Source organism: Cupressus sempervirens, chromosome 11 (assembly GCF_028749045.1).
Source record: "Cupressus sempervirens isolate cs-2001-9-10 chromosome 11, ASM2874904v1, whole genome shotgun sequence".
NCBI classification, from domain to species: Eukaryota; Viridiplantae; Streptophyta; class Pinopsida; order Cupressales; family Cupressaceae; genus Cupressus; species Cupressus sempervirens.
The window spans coordinates 511,424,709-511,452,158 of NC_143128.1; the positions used below are offsets into that span (position 1 = coordinate 511,424,709).

General features: G+C 36.5%; 1 protein-coding gene across 1 annotated transcript in view; it reads left to right on the forward strand.

Moving 5' to 3' along the window:
- Positions 1 to 27,450, forward strand: part of LOC149530601 (Transducin/WD40 repeat-like superfamily protein) — a 190,479-nt gene that overhangs the window by 60,839 nt on the left and 102,190 nt on the right. Inside the window, exons 3-6 of the mRNA XM_089809563.1 lie at positions 6,276 to 6,315; positions 6,440 to 6,688; positions 23,834 to 23,933; positions 24,043 to 24,117. Of these exons, the coding sequence (XP_089665689.1) occupies positions 6,276 to 6,315; positions 6,440 to 6,688; positions 23,834 to 23,933; positions 24,043 to 24,117 (464 nt within the window). The remainder of the gene's footprint in view (positions 1 to 6,275; positions 6,316 to 6,439; positions 6,689 to 23,833; positions 23,934 to 24,042; positions 24,118 to 27,450) is intronic.

Here is a 27,450-nt window from a genome sequence, read left to right on the forward strand (position 1 = left end):
TATTATCTTAATAGGACCAACATTAGGATCTGGAGATGCTCTATGATCAGGTTCCTCATAAGAAGAATCTGGATCAAAATCTATTGAAGCATCTGCATATCTAGGTGATCCTGCAGGAAAAGCCGAAGGTGTTTGTAGAGGTATCACTAGTAGAACTAGAGCTGCAGGAAAAGCCGAAGGTGTTTGTAGAGGTATCACTAGTAGAACTAGAGCTGTCGGAGCCCTCCCATCAGTCGAACTCCCAAATCATGAGCCTTCATAGGTCGATTTGCTGGATCAGGAACAAGAGAAACATGCATTAAGGGTCCTTGCTACTTATCAAAGACTATGTCATGACTATATAGGAGATGAGATGTCTTAGTGTCGATCAAGCGATAGGCTTTGTGAAGACTACTGTATCTAGCAAGCATGAGTTTTTGACTCTTGACATCTAGCTTGGTGCGTTATACATGAGGGATCCAAACATGGGCAAGTTAGCCAAAAATCTTAAGGTGATTGATTTTGGGCTTGCAACTTTACTAGGCCCCTTCTAGAGTCTTACCTTTGATCGCCATAGTGGGTGATTGGTTCAAAAGGTAAACTGCAATGTTAACTGCTTTAGCCCAAAGCTTGTTCGGAACATGTCTATGGTTGAGCATGGATTGAGCCATCTCAGTGATCTTTCTGTTCCGACGTTCAACTACACTGTTTTGCTGTGATGTGTGGGTTTTGGTTAATTGGTGCTTGATGCCTTGCCTATCATAGAAGCTAGAGAATTCATTAGAACAAAATTCCCCCCCAATATTTGACCTAAAAGCAATAATAGATTTTCTAGGCATTTTTTAACTAGAGGTTTAAACTTGTGAAATACAGTAAATGTTTGTGATTTCTTGGTATGAAAATAGACCCACATTTTTCTATTGAAATCAACAAACAACAAAAAATACTTGGACCCAAGATTAGGAGTGGCCATAGGGCTGTAGATATTGGCATAAACAAGCTAAAGTAACTGAGAAGCCCGCCATGAATCACCACTTTTGAAAGGTGTGCGATGTTGCTTTCTAGCCTAGCATGCATCACAACTCTAAGTTGTTGAGTCCAAATCTCTAGCAATTTGAGGACGAGCTCTTCCCAAGCAAGCTGAGAGAGATAATGCACATTTAAGTGCCCATACTACTGATGCCAAAGTGAACTGAGAGAAAACCACTGAGTAGCCATAGCTATGTCCTGAGCATCACTGGAATGAACTAGTCTGAAAAGACCATGATCCTCAAGATCAACTACAACAAGAATCTGTCTCCCTATCAGTGATGGTATTGATGTGAATTGAAGGTGACTTCCAATTGTGGATTGTCGCAACATTTGATTGACTGAGAGTAGATTTAGTTCCATTGCTGGAACGTAGTACACATTGAGGAAAACGAGATTCCTCCTAGCAGACTGAATCTGAATAGTGCTTTGCTGACAACAGTTTACACTTCCCTCCACTAAAAGTAATCGAATCTAGAAAAGGCCGGTAGTTAGTGAATCAATCTTTGTGGTGGGTGAAATGATGAGAGGCACTTGAATCAATGTACTAGGTAGACGACTTGAGATGATCTACATTTCTTTTAACCATATTGCTTATATTGGGTAGCTAAGCATTTTTGACATTCAACTTTCATGTGACCATACTTGTGGCAGTAGTTGCACTGAATGTTCTTTTTCTTGGAGCCTTTTGATGCTGGAGAAGAGCACTTCCGTTGAGAAGACTGCTGTGAATGAGACTTGCCCTTATCCTTCTGAAAGGATACAACAAAAAAGGCTTGTTCTATGAGGTAGAGATGGAACTGCTATCGAGCTGTTGTTTCCACCGATCTTGCTGAAACAGACACCAATAGAAGTGATGTTGAGAGTCTCGACAAAATGCTTGTAGGACTTGGTTATACTTTTGAGTGTTATTACCACAATGTCCTCTTCCTCCATCTTGCGCCCAATGGCAAGCAATTGATCATGGATTTCTTGAATCCTATTCAGGTGTTCCTAGAGTGATTTTCGCTCATCCATGATAATAGAAAACATAATGTTCTTGAGAAAGAAGGCCCCTCTTTTGTCTGAAGACTTACAAATTTTCTTGAGATGCTCCTATATCTTGGTAGCTATCTTGCTAGATGGAATTTGAGGGAGTTGATCATTAGGTACAAATAATCTCAATTGTTTTGATCAAAGGTATCCTGATCAGTATCTTTTGCAGTTTGACTTGTGTAACACCCAAAACAACTTGATCAATATTCCAATATTCAAAGATTGTTACCATCCGCTGCTTCCATGTGCCATAATCCCGACCATTGAATTTTCGATTTCCCTTGAGCATAATATTTGTGAAAGATGCCATAGCACGTTTTTCTGTGAAAAAACATGAAAATGTGAAGGCATGTATTTCGAGGAAGAATGTTAGAAGGCCTAGAAAAAATGAAGAGGTACCTAGAAGAGAGCTCGAAAAACTCAAAAGGAATATGTTGTTGGATTTTGGATCCGTTGCCTCAAAAATCTAGGCACGAAAACCGAGGCACCTAGAAAAGACGAATGACAACCTAGTTGAGCTCTCAAAAAATCCACCAAGAATTTGTAAATGTTTTTTGGATTTGGTAGAAAAGTTTAGGGTTTCCAAAAAAATGTTATCAGCTCCAAGGAAGCTTTAAAAATGGTGAATTTTGCAGTTTGAGTAGGAAAATCTGGGCATGGATCTAACACAAAGGGTTTAAAAAAGCCTAGACGCTGTCTTCTCGGATGGAAGATGAATTTTTTTTTGAATTTTTCAAGTACATGCTTTGATTCCATACTACGGTAAGTAATTGGTTAAATACTTGCATATAATTAACAGGGATCAGTAGATCAATAAATACAAAAGAATAAATGACGATTCCTTATGAAACAATCGTCAAGAATAGAAACATTCTATTTTAGCTAATAGATAACTAACAATTAACTAAAAGAAAACTAAATATTAGAAAGATATTAATATTTACAATAGATCACAATAGATAACCATTAAATAGAAATAGAAACTATCTATTATGGTTATAATGAGAAGGTCTATTTTGTCATTTCATGCAGCTATTCATATAGAAATTCAATCTTTACACGAGAAAAGAAGAAGAGTTATCTGCCATTATATCCATTGATGGCTAAATTGGCTAAATTAGGTTGGCTCCCTATTGTTTGATTATAAAGTGGTATGGCATCTAAGAGACCATGAAGAGATCTCTCTCCAATGATATTGACATATGTGCGGGTTCATGGTCATAGTAAGGGTGATATATGACTTTGAGAAGAAATAGCTACAATTTGGACATAGTTTATATGGTTTTCTTGTGCATGCCAGAATTGCAATGGTTAATAGTTATATTTGTTCACTACACATGAGTTGACTTGGGTCAACTAAGCTAGAGAATATGATTTACATCAATTGCATCCATTGGCCTTTTATCTCAGGCCTAGAGACTGAATTGCTTCTTTGCCACAATGAGACCGACTTATATTAGATATGTACATCTTGGGGATAGCCTCTAGAGGATGAGGAGGGCAAATTAAATGCCCTCAATGGTTTACTTTTGTTCCATTGCCTAGAGAATAACTTATTTTGCATTTAATATCATTTTAATTATGAATATTAGTTTGTTGTCATTTGACCATGCAGTTCTAACATTAGTGCTTTCAAGTTTATTGTTGGCTCTAGATGGACACCAAGGTGTTTATCATTTGAGCATGGTTTTTATAATTGTCAATATAAATATTTTTAAAATACTTCATAATTTGAAAGCTTAAATAACTTGTATATTCAAAATTTAATGATTTTTCAAATATCAATACATAATTAAGTTACAATCAATATTTAATAATCATCATATTGTTCTTCATGAAAAGCATCAAAGTTTAATATTTGGTTCAATTCGACTAGAACCACATATTGTGCAAGCTTGCCTCATCTAAAGATATTTTTTGGCAAGTTGCTCAATAATAATGTCTACATCAACACACTCCAGAGTTTGATAACAATTAATCATCACCCCAGTGTAATCAAGTTTCTTATATGACAAGGGTTCCTAATAAGAGTTTGGGATATGAGCCGGTCCTTGCGGGGGTTTGGGGGTGGTATCTCAATAGGTTTAAATTGCAGCAATTGTAATGGAGATTTGAGTGCAACACCCTTAGTGCAGTTCAGGAGAAGCACCCGTCGCTGAGTGTAGTGGTAGTTCCTCTAGCATGTTCTTTGTTGTGATATCAGATTTGGTTAAGCGACAAAGACCCTGCCACTGAGTGCATATTAAGGCCTTTGAAATGAGACAAACCTTTATATATGCCATTTTCGCAATTTTATCCTTAAGGGCAAAATTAAGTTTGCAGAAATTTTATCTTTATCCACATATTATAGGGGATGGAGGGTGTTTTACAGGAACCTAGTAACATGGCTATAGGCCATGATTGAACCTGGCATTGACACCAAAACAGAAGAAACATTTTTAAAGGTTAATATACTACATACATGCTAACAATTAACTTCATAGTAGTTTTGGACCCAAGTTTTTGACATTTATTTGGAAAGATTCTACCACCAGAATATCGTAGCAACGCAAATAATAGAGTTGGTATATTCATTAAGCTGAATAAGGCATCACGTGTAGATATAAATATTTTTCTTATTTTGAATTTTTCAGAGAAACTTTCATGCTCTTTTCAGTGACATTTAGAGTCTCCATACTGTCCTTTAGAAGCAAGCTTCAACAAATGATTTCATATTCGATTGAGGGGCAGCACCCCTTGCTGAGTGTAGTGGCAGTTCCCTTAGCATGTTCCTTGTTGTGATATGAGATTGAGTTGAGCGACAAAGTCCCTGCCACCAAGTGCATATTAAGGCTTTTGAAACGAGACAGACCTTTATGACATATGCCATTTTCACAATTTTATCCTTAATGGAAACACTATGTATGCAGAATTTTTTTTGTTGATTAAGATGTTAAAAAAAAACAAAACTTTTTTGTTTTTGTTTGGGTAGCTCTTGGATCCCTCTAGGTTTGGCCCAGATTTACTCACAAGGTCCTGCTCGGTCTACCATGGTGAACTCAGTAGATAATCAGCTTGCTGCCTGAGTTCAAACTTTATCCACAAATGTATGGGGATGGGGGGTGTTTTTGGTGGAACCTGGTAACATGGCTATAGGCCATGATTGAACTTGGCCTTGACATCAAAACAGAAGAAACTTTTTGAAAGGTTACTATCTAAAATACATGCTAACAATTAACTTCATAGTATTTTTGGACCCAAGTTTTTGTCATTTATTTGGAAGGATTCTACCACTGAAATATCCTAGCAAAGCAAATCTTTTTGTTACTTTGAATTTTTGGGAGAAACTTCCATGCTCTTTTCAGTGATATTTAGAGTCTCCGTACTGGCCTTTAGAAGCAAGCTTCAACAAATGATCTCCTACAAGTACTTAGAACATATAAAAAGAAAATCACTCAACGAGTGGGGCAGCTAATGTTTACAAAAGCAATTGATGGATGTTTTGCAGTATTTTAGTACTATGGACAACAGGGCACACATCTCACACGGACATTTAAATGTGACCCTTTTGTTTAATAAGTTTCAAAAGGTTGATTTCAAACTTTCAAGTAAACAAATCACTGAATCTCTATAAAAACAAAATGAACTGTAAACCACCTATAAAATACATCTTGGGATGCCAAAAATGGCTTTGCGTAAGGGAAATCCAAGGCTGATTATTTCCAGTGACAAAGATGCTATGGGCACTGTAGAGATAGATTTGGATCAGGAGTTTGAGAGAAAGGTGGCCCTTTGTCTATACTTAGTGGCCCTCTATGACTTGGTTTCTGCATATGGTGAGAATCATCAACAATCAATGTTTGTGATTGCTATATTTTCTTTGCTTATACATGTACAGAAATTTGTTAGCATCTAATATTAGTCGAGCTTCATAACAACACAGTATGCTACTTTGAAAGGATTAAGTGTTGCTCGTAGTAGGCTAGTGCTAGCGATGCAGAAATGTTCTTGATGACTGAAGAAGAGGATATTTACTAATCTTGATGAGAATATCACAGCTCTCCCTCAGGCCCATGCATATTTACTCAAAAGTAGATAAACATAGATGCCTTTAGAATCCTATCAAAATGGTATAACATTTGAGCCTTTGTGGGCTTAGGATTGATAGCATTCTGATTAAATTAGCTATGTTTGTAATTTCTACATTATGGGAATTATAACAGACTATTCACCTTAAGCTGTTTTACTGGCAGAGCCCAAATCAAAACCTACAGAAGCAATGCGAGGCGGAAGGTATGCTACTCTTCTATGAATATGTTACTGCTATCTACACTAATGTGGACAGGGATTCTCTGTTCTAATGTAGAAATACTAGGGAATTTGTGGAGCTGATACTTCCTTTTTGATCATAATAAAGTGTGAAGCAGGTTGCGTTTTATGATGACGATGTTCGCTATTGGCAAGCTTGGCTAAATCGAGCAGCAGCTTTGGAAGGTCCAATTGCTGCTAGTCAGCAATTCCCTCATTATGGAGGGCCACTTGCTTCCACCAGGGGACGGCATTTCCTTGTTATATGCTGTGAAAACAAGGCCATATTTTTGGACATGGTTACAATGCGCGGACGTGATGTCCCAAAACAAGTTTTCGACAATAGATCCCTTCTTTGGCAAGTTGCTTTCTTTGCCCTTGACATTAGCTGAAGCTAATAATGTAAATGAAAAATAGGATTGCCAATAAATATTATACAGATATCCTGTTCTTTTTTCAGTTTGAAAGATATAGGCATTAATGTTAGTATCTTCAAGTGCAATATGTACAGTTTTCTAAACATCTATGGAACTGCTAAGATGCCATATAACTGAATTTTTGAAAGACTGAATCTTTTTCGCTCTAAACCATTAACTGTTGCACATTAAAATTGAAAAGTCATTGGAAGCAATACGTGCCCAAAATATGTTATGAGCTTTGTCATATTAAATAGACTCTTGTGCCAGTTCTTTAATTTCAAATGGAAATTTAATACTGCTGTAAAATTCGTTTGTTATGGACCATGGTTGAGTTTTGCAGTAATTAGTGTGAACTTTGTAAGGATTTGTTAATGTTCTTTTTGATTTTGTTTGCAACTTCCTGTTGAATTTGGAACTCATTAATTTTTATTTTCTGATTCAAATTCTCAAATCTATGTAGACACAATCTTCTTGATTCTTGCATGAATTAATGTTTTCTTGTTCTTCATGTGAAAATATCAGTTGTTGGTTGTAGAGGTTTGTGAATTTATGTATTGAAATTTGAACCTTGACATTACAAGTTATGTCTGTCTACTGAATGTCAGAAGAATATCCCGATTTTAATATCTCAAGTTATAGTTCTAAACCCTACAGCAAAGGATTATAGAGTGTAAGAAAACATTTTGTTTTTGTCGGTGTGATAACCTATGATGATGAGAGTTGAGTATGTTGGTTTCTAGTGAAACCTAATGATGCTTATCTTATGTGTTGATTATGCCTTTTTAAAAAAAGTTTTTTAATTACATCATTCTTCTCAACTTCCTTTTGGCTGCTGCTGTGTTTATTGTTTACATGCTATATGCTTGATATTGTGATCATGTTGACCGTTTGATAGCATTGCTTTTCTTGCTGAGACAAGGGGGTGGTTTTCTAACTAAATTGTTTGTGCGGTCTTGTTAAGTATGCAATTTATTTGATGCTTCTGCTGAAGCATATGTGAGTATCCCGTTAGATTGAATGCTGCAAATCCTGTGGCCTTTTTATAGCGGCTTCTTATTTTTTATTGAAGTTGTATAAAGCTTAGACCCAAGGCGCTACATATAATTCCTTTTACTTAGTCCTGCAAGTAATATTCAGTCAAGCAGGGCATATTCTGCTTGTGACTATTTGGCTCCACAAGTTGATTCTAATGAGATAGGGAAATTGCTGAGATAATTTTTTTGTTCGTGCACTTAATCCAATCGAGTAGCGAAGAATATGTTATGCCTTAAGTAGTGAAGCAGAGCTAAAGGTGAGATAGAAGGTAACATGACTGAATGTTCCATTCATCTTTTCTACGAAGCATTTATTTTAGTTTAATGGGTGCAGCAATGGTTTTGAATGGATAAAGAAATTCCTTTTACAATGTTAATATAGTGGGCTTGTATACTGTGGTGCAAATAGTAGGGGTGGATGACCATCACAGATTCTTTGGATATCTCTAGGATTGCTGTGGAAGGATTGAAATCATAATTGATTGATCGAATTGATGTTAACAAAGGAGACACGGGCTCCTTAAATAGAGAAGATGATCTTTCCATAACAGAAATGATCAAGAATAGGAACATTAAAAAAAGGAAACTTTCTAAAACTAACTAAAGATGAAAGACATAAAAGGAAACTTCTAAATACCAAGACAACAATTACATCAATATCACACAACTTTTAAAATATCCTCCCTTAATGATCATCCTTCTAACTACCCTATTGAAGACATAATTTGTGGGTCATATGGCTATGAATGCAAAGAAGGTTGCCTCTTTAAAATGCATTGCAACACGAGCTTGCTAGTGAGCCCCTCACTGATTGGGACTTCTGATTAGCCAATTGCTTTCTGTAGAACCACAGTTTATGTCCAAATTTACCAGAATAGCGGTTTGTGATATTCTTCCTGAAATTCTTGTCTGATTTGGTTAGTCGTTTTTTCCAAGTGAGCTCATCTTTGCCTTTGTCCTTGGCAATAAACACCTGCTCCATAATGCTCATACCACTGCTGCTACCAAACTGTTGTCTCTACCTGGCTTGTTGCATAGTTCATCAAACTTCAGGTTAACATTAGTGTCTGTAATGTTGAGAGTTACGATGAAGTGCTCATAGAATTGTGGCAAGCTATTCAGCATAATGATCACTAATCCTCTTCCATCTTATGACCAATGACCTCCAGTTGATTGTGAATATCCTTGGTCTTTATAAGATGCTCTTCTAGATCAGCCATCATGATGGAAAAGTTAAAACCAAATATTCTTCAGAAGAAATGCTTTGGCCTTGTTTAATGTTTCTTGGAGACTCTTCAGGTGTGTCCAAATCTTCATTGCAGTCCTGCCAGACGACACTGTTGGAAGCATCTCATCTTCAATTTATAATGTCAGCAACTTAATCGATTCATGGTTACGCTCATCAAAGTTGTCCTTGTTTTTGGATGCCACTGTAGGATAGGCATTATTACTTAGAATATTCTCTGAGTGCTTCCAATATGATGTTGGTCAATGATGCCATTCCTCCCATTTTCCAATGACACAAATAATGAGGTCAACTTCTCAAAAAGCTTCAATGCTGGATTTTTAATTTCTTTAATATATCACAAATCAGTCATAAACCTTCAGCAAGCAGCTAGTAAAAAAATTGAAAAATCTAATTTTTAGGTCAAAATTAGGCAAACCCCTCTAGCACTTATCCCAAGGCAACCCGCTCAGGAAAATCCTGATTTTATTGCAAATATCACTCAAAATGCCAAAAGCTACGGTTCAGTAGAAAAATCCCATTTTTAAAGAAAAAACCCAGGTCTAAAACCTGAAGAGTTGAGCATTTGCAGGAAAGCCAGAAAATTCTCAGAAACCCTAGCTCTGAAAAATCTCAGAAAATACTAGCAGAAACCAAAATCTTGAGCAGCAATCACAAACAACCATCTCTATCAGAAAACACAGGTTTCAAAATCATGATTTGCTGAGATTTGTGATTCAGCAAAAACATTTCGAAATAACAGAATCGAACAAAAAGATTCAGAGCCTGGGTTGCATAAGACTGCCGCTGGAACATGAAGATGATCACATCAAAATATCTTCGGACTGGCTGTGAAAACTGGTGCCACAGAAACTGTCTGTTAAAAAAACAGTTGCAAGGACAGAAAAATGAGGCAAAAATAAGACACGCCAGAAAATGTCTGAAAAAATGGCAACCCTCTTTAGAAAGAACTATGTGTAGAGAAGAACCAGAAAACCCTTGAAAGAAATTCTGCCCTCAGACTGGAAAACCTTAAAAATGCTCTGATACCATGAAATGATAATTGATTGATTGAATTACTGTTAACAATGGAGATGAAGGACCCTTATATAAACAATACAAGACGATCTTTCCACAATGGAAATGATTGAGAATAGAAATACAAAAAAAACAGATAGGAAACTTCCTAAAACTAACTACAGACGAAAGGCATAAAAGTATGTTTCTGAACACCAAGATGACCTTTATCAATATTACAATATATTTTTAGTAAGGATTTTAGGATAAGCATTGGGGGGAAGTACTTGCTTTCTTCCCAGGATCATTATGTAATGCCAGGTTACCCTGACAATTCTCTTGAGGTCATCATCAGATTAATATTGGATCTTTTGGGGGATTATGTGTATGCTGAGCCTCTGACATATATATATATATATATATATATATATATATATATATATATATATATATATATATATATATATATATATATCTATTTATATATATGTATTTCTCATCTAAAAACACTGGATAAACACTGGATAAGGCCACACCCAAGATTATTAGAAAGGCTTGATCAATATAATGAAAGATATAGGGTGGAATCAACAAAGACTGTCGATGCAGTAAGAAACAAACAACACAATGGTTGGTAGAAAATAGGATAAGAAATGACACGTATACAACTGAGAAGAGAAACACATCGAATCATACTCTAGGCAGAGACAATAATATAAGCCAGCTTGTATATAAGTTAGCCAAAGGGTGTACACGACAAACCATAACGAGAAAAAGTCAAAATTGATGTTTGAATTATAAAGTTGGAAAAAATAGGTAAAATTATTGGGAAGTGGTGTTTTAATTGATTTGAAACATTTGCCGTGGAACTACGTCTGTTGGCAGATAAATATTTGATCTCAAAATATACTAAAGCATTTCGATTGACTCATGAGTTGTGGTGACTCAAATATATAGATTTGTATCATTTAATTTCGAAATCCTGTTAAGTATTTGCCATGAATAAATGTTGCCATCCATTACATTACACTTGCTGTGGCACATAGTTAAAGATAAACTTTGGTCGAAACAATAAAGAAACGATCAGATTATAGCAGAAAGTTTGGGTGCAACTAATAATCTATGATATCATAAGGAAGAGAGGATCTCTTGCGGGGAGTTCACAACCTTATGATCAATTCGATATGCTTCATCAAATTAGGTGTCGTTATTGGTTTGTACTGGATAAAAGAGAATTACTAAGCAATCAATAGTTGTACAAGTTTTTACACTCTGGCTAGAAACATCAGTATATGGTGATGCAATGTTCATGATTCAGGGTGCCAAATTCCATGGAATCACAATTGAAAATTGAGAATGAATGAATATAATATAAATTTGGAAATTAGTAAAGCAGAGGACTAAAGCCGCCATATCAGAGCTTATTTATATCCAACATTGAGTTTGACACTAAAAATTACATCAAGTTTGACACTACTGACATTATCCATTAGTGGCGAGGAAAATAGATCTTTCACCGAGACAACCCGTGAGCTTGTCTACTGGATTGTTGATGTGACCTAGATCAAAGATGTCACACGTAGCTTTAGATTGGAGATTATACTTCGAGGAAGAAACTAATTATATACATGCTCATAGTCAAGAGAGACTCAATTGCAAATTCATCATATCAGTCACGCCCGGAAAATTGTGTCAATGCAGTATCTACAAACATCAAATTTGAGTACGCATAGACATTGGAATATACTACACACATATCAAGTAGAGACCATGAGTACTTGAGCGGGCAGAATATTGCAATATAGAAGATCTTATGGAAGTAATAATAGTCGTTGGAAATGGTATCATTTAATAAGCAAACAACTTCATGGCATCATAAATTAGGACAAGAACTCATGATGATTAAATTGATAAGAACCTACAGGTAAAACTTGTTTAATATAGAGTATTCTTTAAATAATACTGTCAACAAGATGATCAACTTTTTAGACTAATCAAATATTTAATTGATAATAACCAGCAATTGGAGGACAAATACACGACATCTCCACTGCTATTCAATTCATTTTCTTTGATGAAAGATCAGATTCTATATTAAGATGGACTCTGCTCATGATAAGAGGGTCATTGTCCTAAAACAAGTATAATAGTGAGATCTACCCTCAAGATTTTAAATCAAGGCGGCACATTCTACAAAGGGTAGAAATATCAAGTGGTACTTCGAACAAGGAGTACTTGGATCGCTTGGACAAACAAATTTCTAGGAATGCATTCAACCTAGAATTGGTTATAGTGCAGGAACTGACATTCTCACTAGTGATCTATTAGGAAGGATGTTAATGAGCATCTTGAGATAAGTATTGTTGGTTATACCTCTTGAATACTAATTTTATTTGCATATCGTAGTCAATCTATTAACTATATCCATGCATTTTATATAAGAGTTGTTTGCTTTATTATACTCTTGTTCTTTTCCTTGATCCCTAGGGATGATTCTTTACAAAGAAGAAAAAGAAGAACATAAAGAAGTTTTCCATATTTGATGTGATGCAAAATTGTTTGACGATATAAGAGTGGGAATTTTACATTGGTGGGGGGGGGGGATAATAAACAATATTCAACTCCCATTTGAACTATCCTTAGAGGGGAGATGTTAGACAAGAGACACCATCAAGGATTTGCAGGGATGTTCTTCCAGGAAAAGAAGATTGGTACATTATGCATGCTACCAAATATTGTTCGGGATTCAATATTATGATAGTAGCTCTAAAGAAGTTTTGATCTAGGATTCATTACTCGTTCGATGATCATGCTAGATAAAGTGAGGCTCTTTAAGTGAATATCTTTGATGAGATTATGGATATCTTTCTACATCAAGGGGGAGCCTGACATTTCATTAGAGGCAACCTTGGACAAAGAGGTTAGGAGGTTAATACACATACTTAAGAGAACCACATTATCTTAATATCTAATGTTGCCAAGCCTAAGGATAAGTTCACAGTTTAGTACATTCACTCATTTTGCTATGTATCGAGGTATGCTTTCGTGATAGAGGGAGCAAATAGAGGATATGTTTTAGTTGACTTTTGAGGATCTTCATCATATTTATTCAGAGGGAGTAGACCATATCAAGATGGATTCTCCAGTGATCAAGAAACTATAGCAGTTAGAGGACTATGATTCATGAGATGAAGTATCATATGTGCAGACTAAAAGGTCTTTATGCGAATACCTAAACTGTAGATGGATACTTAGAATACTATTCATGCAGAGTACATTATCATTGAAGATTTGATAACCGAATTTTCTCCAAGCCTTCTGCTAAAGTGAAATTTGTACATTATTGAAGACAAGCTTGAAGTAATGGATCAAAGGATTTAGTGAGAGGAAGCCTCAACATTAATGATTATTTTATATGTACTATAATGCATTCTTCTCTGTGACAGAGACGTTTGAGGTGAAATCCTTTATTCCACCCTATAGAAATGTTCATGGTGGATGTCATATGAGTTACTACACGAGTGTGGAAACATCATGGAAGGTGACAATCTTTTATTGATGTTTGTTTATGGTTACTATACTAAGGTGACGATCTTACAATAGTCTTACCTTTTATGATGATGGGTGTCATATGGTTGATATCTAAGTAGATCATGATAGATTATATCATGTAAATCAATATCAACTGAGAGATAGATGTCATCACATAGATATCTATTAGTTGTATTGTATAGATATATCATGGTGGACTTAATATCTGTGGACAAACCATGATTATAATACTTCTATGTTAAGTAGCATAGAGTGATACATGTACACATAGCTTATGAACATTTGAGTGCCTAGTGAATATCATGCAAATTGATATTCAGAGTCCATTACTCCTAGTACTTGGTAAATATCATGTGACTTGATATTTGTAGGCCATTATGTAATGTCCCCGATTTAGCAAGTCTTCGGAGTGTGGGTTTGTTAGCTCATTATCGCGACCCTCGTGAGTTGATGTCTGGTTTTTGGGGGTCTTTGTCATGAGATTGCTATTTTTTGGACTTACTATTTTTAGTAAGTCATTATTGGTCAGTTGCTATTTTTGGATTGAGCAGTTTAGGCAGGATGGTTCTCTGATTCTAGATATTTGATCTCTTTGGGATTCTTTATTGAAGTCTTTTATCGGTGAGTTTGTTGGCTTAATGATGATTTAATTCACACTTAATAAGCATAGTACTTTATATTATAAAGTATTATAACTTTATATTATAAAGTTGCCTTTTATGCGGAAGGTGTAAGAGCGAAGCTGAATGGCTCAATTTGTGTTAAAAATGCAGCTTTTTGTTGAGGAGAGATCATCTTGATTATACATTTCTCATTTCGGAATCAACTAGCAAGGGTTTCTTGAATTTTGAAAATTGTTTGAAGGTTGTTCTACGTTTTGCTACTGTTGTATAGCAATTTTCCAATTCTTCTCCTACCATTGTCATTGTGGCTCAGGAGAAGTCTCTTTCTAGTCGATATCTGCATAGACTGGACTTATCTATTGGCCGAGAGTAATGTTATTATTTCAATTGGTTGTCGTTTCCTCCCTACTTCAGCAAATTGCCTTCGAATTGGAAAACGCTGATTGCTTATTGTTGATTACATGAGGTGATAAGGGAATCCATCATCACGTGGCACTTGTGTTTGGAGCTAGGCTACTTGTTTGCTTCCAATAGGAATCTGACCACACCATAGGACTTGTGTTTGTATAACAGGGAAAGCCATCGCACTCCTAACTAGTTGGCTAAGTGGGGATTACGGGTAGGAGCTTCATTGAGATATTGACTTGCATTAGTGGGTGGTCTCTATTTTGGGAAAGCTGTGTATATGCTGGAAGTTTGCACTTGCGATTAAACACTTAAGCGTTGCTAATAGGACATCACATGTAGCAGATAGGTTTTAACCATATGTTATTTCATTTGATAATTTAACTAATAGAACTTAGCTCTAGTTTGGTGAATGTTAATGGTTCAAATTGAATTTGTTGTTAAATACTTGAAAGTATATATATATATATATATATATATATATATATATATATATATATATATATATCCATTTTTTATTCAAAAAAACACAAGAAATCAGAAAAAAAAGATTGCTCATAACTACTTCTCAAGACCAGACTAGGAATATATATATATATCCATTTTTTATTCAAAAAAACACAAGAAATCAGAAAAAAAAGATTTCTCATAACTACTTCTCAAGACCAAGCTAGGAAGGGTCTTTATAGTGGTATCAAAGCAGTTTCCTACTAGCTTGCAGGAATTGGGCTCAGAATTTTCAAAGGAATATTTCGTTTGTCTGCATCTTGAGATATGGATGGTGATTGAAGGTTTGTGCTTGGAATGCACTACACCCGACGGGATTAGAATGTACCTCCCAAAGAGGGAGAGCCGGAGATTTAGTTTGTCATGGTGGGTAGTTCGGGTGGTTCTAGTGGTCCGGACAACGTGCTACGGATGCTTAGGTTGATAGAGATTCCTTGCAATCATTCCAAAATATCGCAGCTGGGCAACAACAGATGACAGGTGTTCTCCAACACCTTGTAGTAGTTAGCTTTGCCTCGGGATCGGGGTAGAGAGAGAGACCGAGATGTTTCTGTTGGTTCCTACAGGTCACGCGTGGATGCGGGGCCCAAGGCTGACAACAAGCATAGGACCGAGGATCATGTCAGGATGGATGACAAGGTGGACAAGACAGGTTATATTGGGGCGCAAGACAGGCCATAGAGACCTACTTTTCTGAGACCTGAATTAGATACAGTTAGCACTACTTCCAATGCCGCTCTATTTGTTGATGATGTTCTGACTCATTTTCATGAGTTGGACGCTCTTCCCCAAGCATTAAAGGATAATTTGAGTTTTGATAGGTATTTGAGACAGAAGTGTGAGCATTCCAGGGGTAGGCTTGCTACCGACAGACAACAACCTAGGTATACTGAGCTCCAGCAAGCAGCTAGTAAGATGACATTGATTCATTTTGATGGGAGCAGGAGAGTGACTGGTAGAGCTTGGGTCCACAAGCTTGACACCTACCTTGCTTTGCGTCCTATGATTGAGGAGGATGCCATCAGGTTTGCTGTGTTACACCTTGATGGAGTTGCGCACGATTAGTGGTATCATGGTTTGGTATCTCTCCATCATGATCAGATCATATCATATCAAGGGTCTGTTGATAGATTGATAGAACGTTTTGACAAAAAAGATCCTAAGGTTTATTTTAGAAAGTTGGCTCAGTTACGACAAACAGCTGGTTTGGAGGCATTCATCAGTGAGTTCCAGAGGTTGTTAGTGATGGTGTATGACATATCTGAGCGTAGGAGGGTTATGCTTTTCATTGAGGGCCTTGCTGAACCACTCAGAGGGTGGGTTAAGTCATTAGACCCCCCATCATTATAGGAGGCAATGAGGAAGGCCCGTAATTTAGAGGCCTCTATACCTAGAGGCAAGTTCGCCTCAAAACTTGCTACGTCCTGGATAGGACACCTCCCCTGAGAGAAGAGAAGATTGAGGGTAAGTGTCTTACTGCAGCATTCTTGGACCGGGAAACAATTAATGATTTGAGGAGGAGGAAGTTGTGTTTTTATTGTAGGGGTCCTTATGATGTCAACCATGACTGTCCCATGAAGCCCAAGGGTGAAAACAGGATGATGGAGTGGTTCTATGATGATGATGGCAGTGCTGATTTTTAGGAGCCATTTGGAGATTGTGATTAGGATCAACATAGGAGTGATGATGTTGATGATGAGGTGGATGATTCCAACCTCAAGGTGGCTTACTTATCTAGTATGAGGAAGGAGGGGGCTTTCCGGATGCGTGGGCTTATAGCTGGACAAAGTATTGTCGCTTTATTTGATATGGGAGCTACTTGTAATTTCATCAATGCTCGTTTGGTTACCAGGAGGGGTATGCAGACTGAGGATTTCGAGGGCCTATAGGTACGGGTAGCTGATGGTTACACCTTGAAGTGTAACAAGATGATTACAGATCTTCCTGTGAAGCTTAATACATATGCTTTCACTGCAGATTTTTATGTGGTAGACATGGGGGGAACAGATATAGTTCTTGGTATGGCATGGTTACACACACTTAAGGATATTTATCTAAGCACTGAGAAGATGGAGATGAGGTTCATTAAGGATAGGCAGCCCCAAGTTCTTAAAGCAATCCGTAATGATGAGTTGAAGCAGATTTCACTTAGGCGTATGCAGCACTTGGTTCGTCATGAGGATATTGTTGATTGGGCAATAGAGTGCATAATTATGCCAACACAAAAGAATATTCAGGAGGCAAGATATCATCCTGATATCCAACAATTGAGGATTAAACACTCTAAAGTGTTTAATGATTTACCTCCTGGTAGGCCACCAGATCGCAGGATTGCATATTATTGACTTGGAGGAAGGTATTAAGCCTATTATGATTACTCCTTACCGCCATCGGAAGAGGCTCAAAGATGAGATTGAAAAGACCATTCAGGATTTACTTGATCAAGGGCATATTAGACCAAGTAAGTCCCCATTCACTTCTTCAGTTGTTCTGGTAAAGAAGAAGGATGGTACCCTCTGGATGTGCATTGACTATTGGATGTTGAATAAGAAGACCATTAAAATTGGTATCACATTCCACGGATTGATGAGCTCATTGATGAATTGCATGGGGCAAAGTATTTTTTGAAGATTGATCTGAGGTCCAACTATCATCAAACCTGGGTTAGAGAGCAGGACATTGAGAAGACGACATTTAGGTGTCACTGTGGGCATTTTGAATTCTTGGTCATGCCCTTTGGTCTCACCAATGCTCCTGCCACTTTTCAGTCTACTATGAACAGGGTGTTCCATAGTCAACTCGGCAGGTTTGTGTTGGTCTTCTTTGACAACATTCTGATTTATAGTAAGACTTGGGATGATCATGTGGTTCATCTGGATATAGTTTTGGGTATTTTGGATCAGGCCTCCTCTTATGCTAAAGAGTCTAAGTGTGCTCTTGGTATGATAGAGTTACTTTATTTGGGACATAATATCAGCTCCGATGAAGTTCGTATGGACCCATATAAGATCCGTGATATTGTGGAGTGGCCCATACCAGAGACCTTGACACAGTTTAGAGGGTTTATTGGTCTTTGTGCCTTTTATCGTAGGTTTGTGGCCAGTTTCTCACAACATGATGCTCCCTTTACAAATTTGATCTGTAAGGGTGCTTTCTAGTGGTCAGCGCAAGCATAGGAATGCTTTGAGAAGTTTAAGACTATTATGACTTCATGTCCAGTATTGGCTTTGCTTGATTTTTCCAGGCCTTTCGATTTGCATTGTGATGCTTCCAGAGAGGGTATTGGTGCCGTTGTATCCCATAATCGACATCCCATTGTTTTTGAGAGGAAGAATCTGCTGGGTCCTGAGAGAACTTTCAGTGTTTATGATAAGGAAATGTTAGCTATCATGCACGCTTTGGCTAAATTCAAGCAATATTTGGTGGGTAGCAAGTTCTGCATTAAAACTAATCATAATAGCTTGAGACATTTCTTGGGATAGAGAGATTTGAATGAAAGGCAGCAAAAATGGGTCAGCAAGCTACAATCTTATGATTTTTATATCTCCTATATCAAGGGGACTCAAAATATAGTTGCGGATGCTCTTTCAAGGAGACCTCATCTTTGTGTAGTTTTTGATGTTTCAGAGGATTGGAGGCATTTGATTAGAGCTGAATATGCAAGGGATCAGTGGGTGATAGGTATTGTGGATGGTAGTATTTAGGATGATAGATATTCACTTTCAGGTGAGTTGATTATCTACAAGGGGTGGATTTATCTAATTCTAGAGTTAGTGGTGCGTAAGATTATTTTACGGGCATTCCATGATTCTCCTATGGCTGGTAATCCGGGGTTTTTCAAGACTTATAGATAGGTTCAGGAGAGATTTACATGGAAGGGGTTGAAGGATGATGTTCATCATTATGTCCGAGAATGCTCGGTTTGTCAACAGAACAAACACGAACACACGTATCCTTCTGGTTTATTACAACCACTTCCTATTCCTAAAGGGAAGTGGGAGGGGATCTCCATGGACTTCATTGTGGGCTTGCCTAAGGCCCAAGGGTGGGATTGTATATATGTGGTAGTAAATAGACTCACAAAGTATGCTCATTTCTTCCCTATTACCACTACCTATTTAGCTGTGCAGTTGGCTGAATTATTTTTCAAAGAGATCTTCAGGTTGCATGGTTTACCTAAAACCATTGTGAGTGATTGTGACAGTAGATTTATGAGCCATTTTTGGCAGGGAGTTTTTAGATTATGTGGGACTGAGTTGACTCCTAGCACCAGCTACCATCTGCAAACTGATGGCTAGACAGAAATAGTGAACAAGTGGGTGGAGGGTTATTTGTGGAATTATGTCTCTTCTCAGCAGAAGGTGTGGGTAAAATGGATTCACTTATGTGAATATTGTTACAATTCCACTCATCACATGACTATGTAGATATCGCCTTTCAGAGTTCTATATGGTTATGATCCGCCTAGTTTTGTGGATTTGTTATGTAGTGATAGTAGAGTATCGAGTGCTGGGGAGTTGCTACAGGATAGCCAAGATGTAGTAAGGACCTTGAAAGATAATATACATAGGGCACAGAATCAACAAAAGTAGTATGCTGATCAGAAGAGAACAACTCGAACTTATCAGGTAGGGGACATGGTCTACTTGATGATGTAGCCCTATCGACAGTCTTCGATCAAGAAGAGTGGAGCTGAGAAACTTAAGCCGTGATATTATGGAACCTTTTGGATTGTGCGGCGGGTTGGTGAGGTAGCATATATAAGTTGCAGTTGCCTGATGATAGCAAAGTTCATAATGTGTTTCATGTTTCATGCCTCAAAGGGGCTTTGAGTCATCATGTAAGACCACCTCCTATTTTGCCTCCATTGGATGACGAAGGGAGATTGGAGTTGATTCTAGAAGTAATACTTGATACTAGAGAAAGGCAATTGCGACAGAAGATCATTTGTGAGTTTTTGGTTAAGTGGCAAAATCTTCTAGATGAGGATGCTACCTAGGAGTCTGAAGATATTCTATAGCATTCTAGACTTGGATTTCTTGAGGACAAGCAATCTTGGGGAGGGAGGACTGTAATGTCCCTGATTTAGCAGGTCTCCAGAGTGTGGGTTTGTCAGCTCATTATCGCGACCCTTGTGAGCTGATCTTTGGTTTTGGGGGTCTTTGTCATAAGATTGCTATTTTTGAACTTACTATTTTTAGTAACTCACTATTGGTCAGTTGCTATTTTTGGATTGAGTAGTTTAGGCATGATGGTCCTCTAATTCTAGATATTTGATTTGTTTGGGATTCTTTATTGAAGTCTTTTATCGGTGAACTTGTTGGCTTAAAGATGATTTAATTCACACCTAATAAGCATAGTACTTTATATTATGAAGTATTATAACTTTTTATTATAAAGTTGCCTTTTAATCCGAAGGTGTGAGAGCGAAGTTGGATGGCTCAATTTGTGCTATAAATGCAGCTTTTTGTTGAGGAGAGATCATCTTGATTATACATTTCTCATTTTGGAATCATTTGGCAATGGTTTCTTGAATTTTAAAAATTGTTTGAAGGTTGTTCTGCGTTTTGCTGCTGTTGTATAGTTGTATAGCAATTCTGTAATTCTTCTCCTATTGTTGTCATTGTGACTTAGGAGAAGTCTCTTTCCAGTCGATTATCTGCATAGACTGGACTCATCTATTGGCTGAGTACTGTTATTATTTCAATTGGCTGCCGTTTCCTCCCTACTTCAGCAAATTGCCTTCGAATTGGAAAACGCTGATTACGTGAGGTGATAAGGGAATCCATCATCACGTGGCAACTGCGTTTGGAGCTAGGCTACTTGTTCGCTGTCAACAGGGATCTGACCACACCATAGGACTTGCGTTTGTATAGCAAGGAAAGCCATCACACTCTTAACTAGCCAGCTAAGTGGGGATTACAGGTAGGAGCTTCATTGAGATGTTGACTTGCATTAGCGTGTGGTCTCTATTCTGGGAAAGCCGTGTATATGCTGGAAGTTTGCACTTGCAATTAAACACTTAAGTATTGCCAGCAGGACATCACATGTAGCAGACAGGTTTTAACCGTATGTTATTTCATTTGATAATTTAAATAATAGAATTTGGCTCTAATTTGGTGAATGTTAATTGTTCAAATTGAATTTGTTGTTAAATACTTGAAAGCATATATATATATATATATCCATTTTTTATTCAAAAAGAAAACACAAGAAATCAGATAAACAAGATTGCTGATAACAACTTCTCAAGACCAGACCAGGAAGGGTCTTTATACAATTCTCCTGATATCATGAGATGATATCTTAATGGCGGATATCTCATAGTAAGATATCCGTGGACATGCCATACAATCTAATATCACATTGAGGTGATATCTCATTCTTTCACTTTGTGATTGATGTGCTCATTATCCTCCCTGGCTAAAAGGGAGTGTTAATGAATTGTATCTTCAGTCATGTGTGTGTGCGTGGGAGCTAAATTACAATGAATGGCCAAGATTGATTTAACATCAATGGTCCAGATTTATTCAACAAAGCCCTAAATAGGGTTCTCCATCTAGCATCTACATTTATTTAATGCTAACTGTTAAAATCTTTAATAAAATTTATTTTATGCAAAGCTTTATTGTAATGTAATGCTGATGATAACTACTTTGAGCAATGGTACTTTAATATTTTGTTTATATTAATTATTCTTCAATCTGCAGACAGTTCTCTGCAATATATTTCTTTTATACACTGCTGAGAAGACACTTTACAGTGTTACACCACTGAGAAGTCTGATTGATATATGTGTTCGCCATGTTTTAACCTATCTTACGAGAAACGAGAAATTAGAAATCAGAAATTTAGTAATACAAATTATCATAAATGTATTTATATATTACATTAATAAAAACTTTTCATTTAATTACCATATAACTATATTCAGTTTTATAGCTGAAATACGAAATTAAATATTTTAAATTGAATGCTGAGTTCTCTATGAAACAAAATATGTTATTAATTAACACGATCCCTAAACTGCCGTGAACTCTGTCAATTAGAGATGTCAGTGGAAAATAAATTTAATTTAAATTTTAAACTTCAATTTTTTCACATGCAGAAACGAGGGTTTCTTCCATTGAAACACGTTGCTGCTGTCGAAATGCAAAACGGGAAGCATACGCCACGTTTCTGGCAACTATGGTTTTAACAGGACCCTCGATGACTTATAAATACTTAAGTGAAGGGGCAATTGTGGAGGCATGCTCACGAATGAACATGTCTAAAACACGATTTATTCCCAACACTGGTCGATATGCAGTCAACCCATACAAACCGTAGGTCTTCATAATGCTTAGTTTCATTGGGTCTTCATAATACTTTGTTTCATTGAATCACATTAGTAATCAAAGTGTTATTGAATTACATTAAGTAATCGCGAAACTCAATCAGGTTAATATTATTTATTATTTATAATAATCTTTTTATATATCTATCTATCAATATATATTAATTCATTATTTTAATTTGATAGTAACTTCAGTAATATATATAACTTTCTCCAATTAAATATGTATATTTATTGTATCTCTCTTTATATATATATATATATATATTTATAATAAAGAGATTATTTATTTTATATATATATATATATATATATATATATATATATATTTCATTGGAGAAAGTTGTATATATTATTGAAGAAGTTAATATCACACACACAGATATATATATAAAGACCATTATGTGAAAATCCCTAACCCTAAGCCATGTTATACAAGACGTATGTCAGTTACAGAATTAGGGTAAGGATATGTCATCCAATAAAAAAATAACTCCCAGCACTGCCCCTTGATCAGATAATGGGGGTGCTGCACCCAAACCCCCGTAGATTTTTTTTTGGGAAACTACGCCATGGAAGTGGGAAAAAATTAACCCCGGAGTCTGATTAGACTCCACATAACAATATATAATTGCAGTTTTCTTTCCGGTCTGTTGCTAACACTTTCATACTTAAGAAATGTCAGTTTGGTTCTCTTCTAAATTAACTGCTTCACTCTCAATAATTTATGTTGATTAGTAGTGTTCACCATCTTATGTCAAACCATAGTTGTGCATATTATGTTTAAGGGAGTGTGCACAAGTGACTGAATCTTTTGAATAACAATATGATTTATTTTTGTAGTTCAGTTTTTATCTCTTATTATTTATCAGTTCTACGTTTTACCCTAAAATTATATTGCTCATTGCTGTGGTTGTCATTTAAATTTTACAGCTTTCTATTTAGTTGGACTGAGAATTATAATTTACATGGATCTATAATTATGTCCATGCTTATCTTATTCCCTCTACGATAGAGATAGATTAAACAAAGTTTGGGTGGAAGCCAATGTGCAATTGAATCTATTAAAGTGAAATTCACCAATGTTTTACACTGAAAACTTTTACCGTTATTAAGGTTGTCTTGAATTTGATATCATTTTTATTCAGGCATAAATTAAACAAAAGTTAATGCTTTATGAAGGTTGTCCTGACTTTTTACTGAACTAGAGCACAACTTGTTTTGGTTAAGACTTGGACTAGAGAAAATATTATATCAGCTTGTTTGATTGTATTTTTGAATAAATTTAAGATTGAACTGAAGTCTCTTTACCTTGTAAAAACACATTTTATAATATAAATTTATGTTATGACACTTGATTTTTTCCCCTTTGTGATTTTTTTCAGCATGGAGTTCCTTTTCAAATCTCCAGCTGGAGATGGTCCACTTGTTGCATTTGGTGGGTCTGATGGAGTTATTAGGGTCCTCTCCATGGCAACGTGGCAGGTTGTTGGTTATTCCTCCTTGTGTTTTTAAAGCATTACACTAGATGGCCGTTTTTACCACAGTCAGAACATTTTATTTTGCTTAATATAATCTCAAGTTCCATTTGCAGCCTGTGAGAAAATATAGTGGAGCTCATAAAGGAGCAGTTTCTTGCTTGGTGACATTCCTGGCTTCTTCAGGAGAGGTATTTCCTGCATAAAATACTAACATTTCATTATAAAAGCATGCGCTCACAAGGAATTCACTGCTTTTTGCAGATTCTGTGTATTGAATTTAGTTTATTTTAATTGCATTATAATTGTAAATGTTAAATGAATCATTTACATAACTTTTCCTTGTAATTGAAGTCAAATAAAAACTACATAAATAAGAGACCTTAGCTCCTTCAAGACAAGTTCTCAAAATTAATATGGATACATTTGTATTTAAGTTTTCATGTCACTAGCATGGGAGCTTGGGTTTGTTGAATGAATAAAAGAATTTCATGGGAGGATTGAAAGTTTGATTAGTTGCATGGAGGGTGATTAACATGACATTAACATGGGAGATTGCATGGGCTCTCTCTAGCAAGTTTTCTAGATCTTGTTATTTTATTTTGAACTATTGCAAAAACTATGCACTGTTATTTCTTGATCTACATTTCTGTAGACAACTAAAATATTGTTCTTTAATGCATGCAAACTTTAGTATTTGAAAGTCATGATGGAAATGGGAAGTCATAGAGCATTTAGATCTCTGTGTTTGGTTACACATTACTCAAAGCATTAGGATGATTCTATGCTACCTCAGGTTTCCAGCACAGATTTATTTTTCTCAGAGTAGGGGATGACAGTGGGAACAACTACATAAAAATAGGTAAATTTTAAATATTCATATAAAAACATGGATAAAGCATGCTAATATGAATTATAGAACCTTAACATATAATGTTTGTGTTAAATATTTTAACTGCAGAGTTCACATGAGAGTGAAAATCAAATAAATTATTAAAATGGAAGCATTAATTTTATGAGACAGCCAAGGGAAAGCTTTCCAGAAGGGGACAGGTCAAATTTTGCCGGAAATGCGTCCCCCAGTAACACTGGGATGCACACAAACTTAGAATTGCCAAGCTGCTAAAAAACTGATGGTTACTCAGTGTTTATCTTCTCTTGAAGATCTCCATTGAGAAATATATGTTGGAATTCTATGTCTTTTGATATTTTCAAATTAAGGGATAGAATGCCCACACTCCAATGTGAAACACCAGCACTCAGTGATATGTGTGTGTGTTTAAGTTTCAAACAATAATTTCAATTTCTCATTGAACAATTAACATTCACCAGCTAGAGTCGAATTACTTTTATTAAATTTTCAAATGAATAAACATATGCTTAGGAACCTGTCTGCAACCTGTAGTATCCGCTTGCAAGACTTATGTTTGAATTCGCGGGTGCAGCTTCCAGCAAATATATGGCCCTCACAGAAATTAAAAGACCACCTGCTAATGAAGAACAAACTCCCAATGAAGCTCCTGCCTGGAAGAACCAATTAGCCGGCTAATTTGGAGTGTGACAGCCCACCCAACAATGCAGATGTAGGTCATGTGGCATGATTGATTCCCTTGTTGGCAGCGTATTGATGGCCCAGCTCCAAACGCAGGTGTCACTCAATGATGGTCTTCCTTTAATGCCTCACGTGATCTTTAGCATGCAAACAACGTTTTCCAATGCAGATGTATGGGAAAACGACAGCCAAAAGAAACAAAACAGTGCTCTCAGTTAAATCGATGAGTCCAGTCTATGCAAATGAATGACTGGAAAGAAACCTCTCCTCAGCCACAACAAACAACACTAGGAGAAATTGCTAGCAAAGATCATATCCACTATGCTTTAGTAGTGGAATGAAAACACTTCTCGGCTACAGTGATGAATAGTAGAGAAGTTGGGCAAACTTAGCTATACCTCAGCAGCTAAATTGCAAAAGAATTTCCAAACCCATATATATCAGCAAGGGCATATAGTTAAAAACCCAGGAAAAAGCCACAAAGGCACAAAATCAAATATATAATCAAGCATGCTTTTCCCAATGAAATGAGTTCTCATTTATAACCTTTCATTGGCCAAAGTTTCCTAAAAAACTGCACCTTAGAAATTGTGGAAGTTTCCGAAAAGAACTCAGCACTAGAAACTTTTCAACATACTTTTTAGAAATATCTCTTAAAGTCATTATTATAATAATATAGACATTATTATAATAATGCAACTTAATAATAAATAAATAAATAATAGCTCATGAAATTAATAACCATGTTTAATGTAGGTGACGACCAACTGTCGAAGCCACCCACTGCACTACCAAAAAATAGACCTACTAAAAATAGTAAGTCCACAGCTGGGACCCTCAAAATAGCCTGTTAGCTTACGAGGGTCGCTATGATGAGCTAACTTCAACTCCGTAGACTTGCCAAAAATGAGGACATTTCAGTCCTCCCTCCCCAAGATTGCTTGTCCTCAAGCAGTCCAACATCATACAAAAATCTCCACTGGGATCCCATAAGAAGCAAGTGATGTCCCAATCCTCACTGAACCAACAGAATGCCAATACCATTAACAAAACCAATAACATGACTTGCAATATAACATTGAGCACTTGTGTGCAAGTGTCTCCTGTAGTTAGATCCATAGAAGGTCCCAGTAAGCCCTCTGCACTAACCCAATCATTTCGCCAATCATCGGACTTGGGTACAAACAATCTTTGCACAACATACGACTCTTTCACAAATCTGAAGTAGTGTAGACTCCACATAAAATATACCTCACTACATTCCTCACTAGAATCCTGATCATCTCTAGTAACCCTTGTAAGAGATGAAGCCACAGGAGAACTAGGTGCAGTATGTGGTTCTCTATTGTTCTCAACAAATGCACTCACCTCCATTGTATCCACAACGCCCACATCCTCATCATAATCAACAAATATAGAAACACCATCAACTGTCACTATAGGGAACTGAATCGTATCCGCAGATGGTGTAAATTGTGCCTAGCTCCATTTAGGTGAGTGATCATCGTCAACCTCAAAATCAATAACATGCATACTATCAACAAAACACACCTAAACATCGAAGGTACTACTGCTAAGTGCCTTACTAGATGACTCATTTATCACAAAAGTAGTTGTAGATATATCATCGCACACACTTACCCCCATTACCGCTGCATCCCTAGACGAAGAAGTACGCCCTCTGCAAGTATAATATTTACCTGGAATGAATATTCTATCACCATCTGTAATGCCGGCAACCAAATCACATAATCAATCTGAAAATCTTCAAAGTCAGTACTGAACAAAATAATAATTGAACCTAATTCCTGTAGGCTGACAGGAAACCGCTCTGATACCACTGTAAAAACCCCTTCTTTTCAGATACTAAATTGCCGATTGAAAATGAGAAATATATTTTCGAATTCTATGCCTTTTGATATTTTCGAATTTAAGGGATAGAATGCCCACACTCCAATGTGAAATACCAACA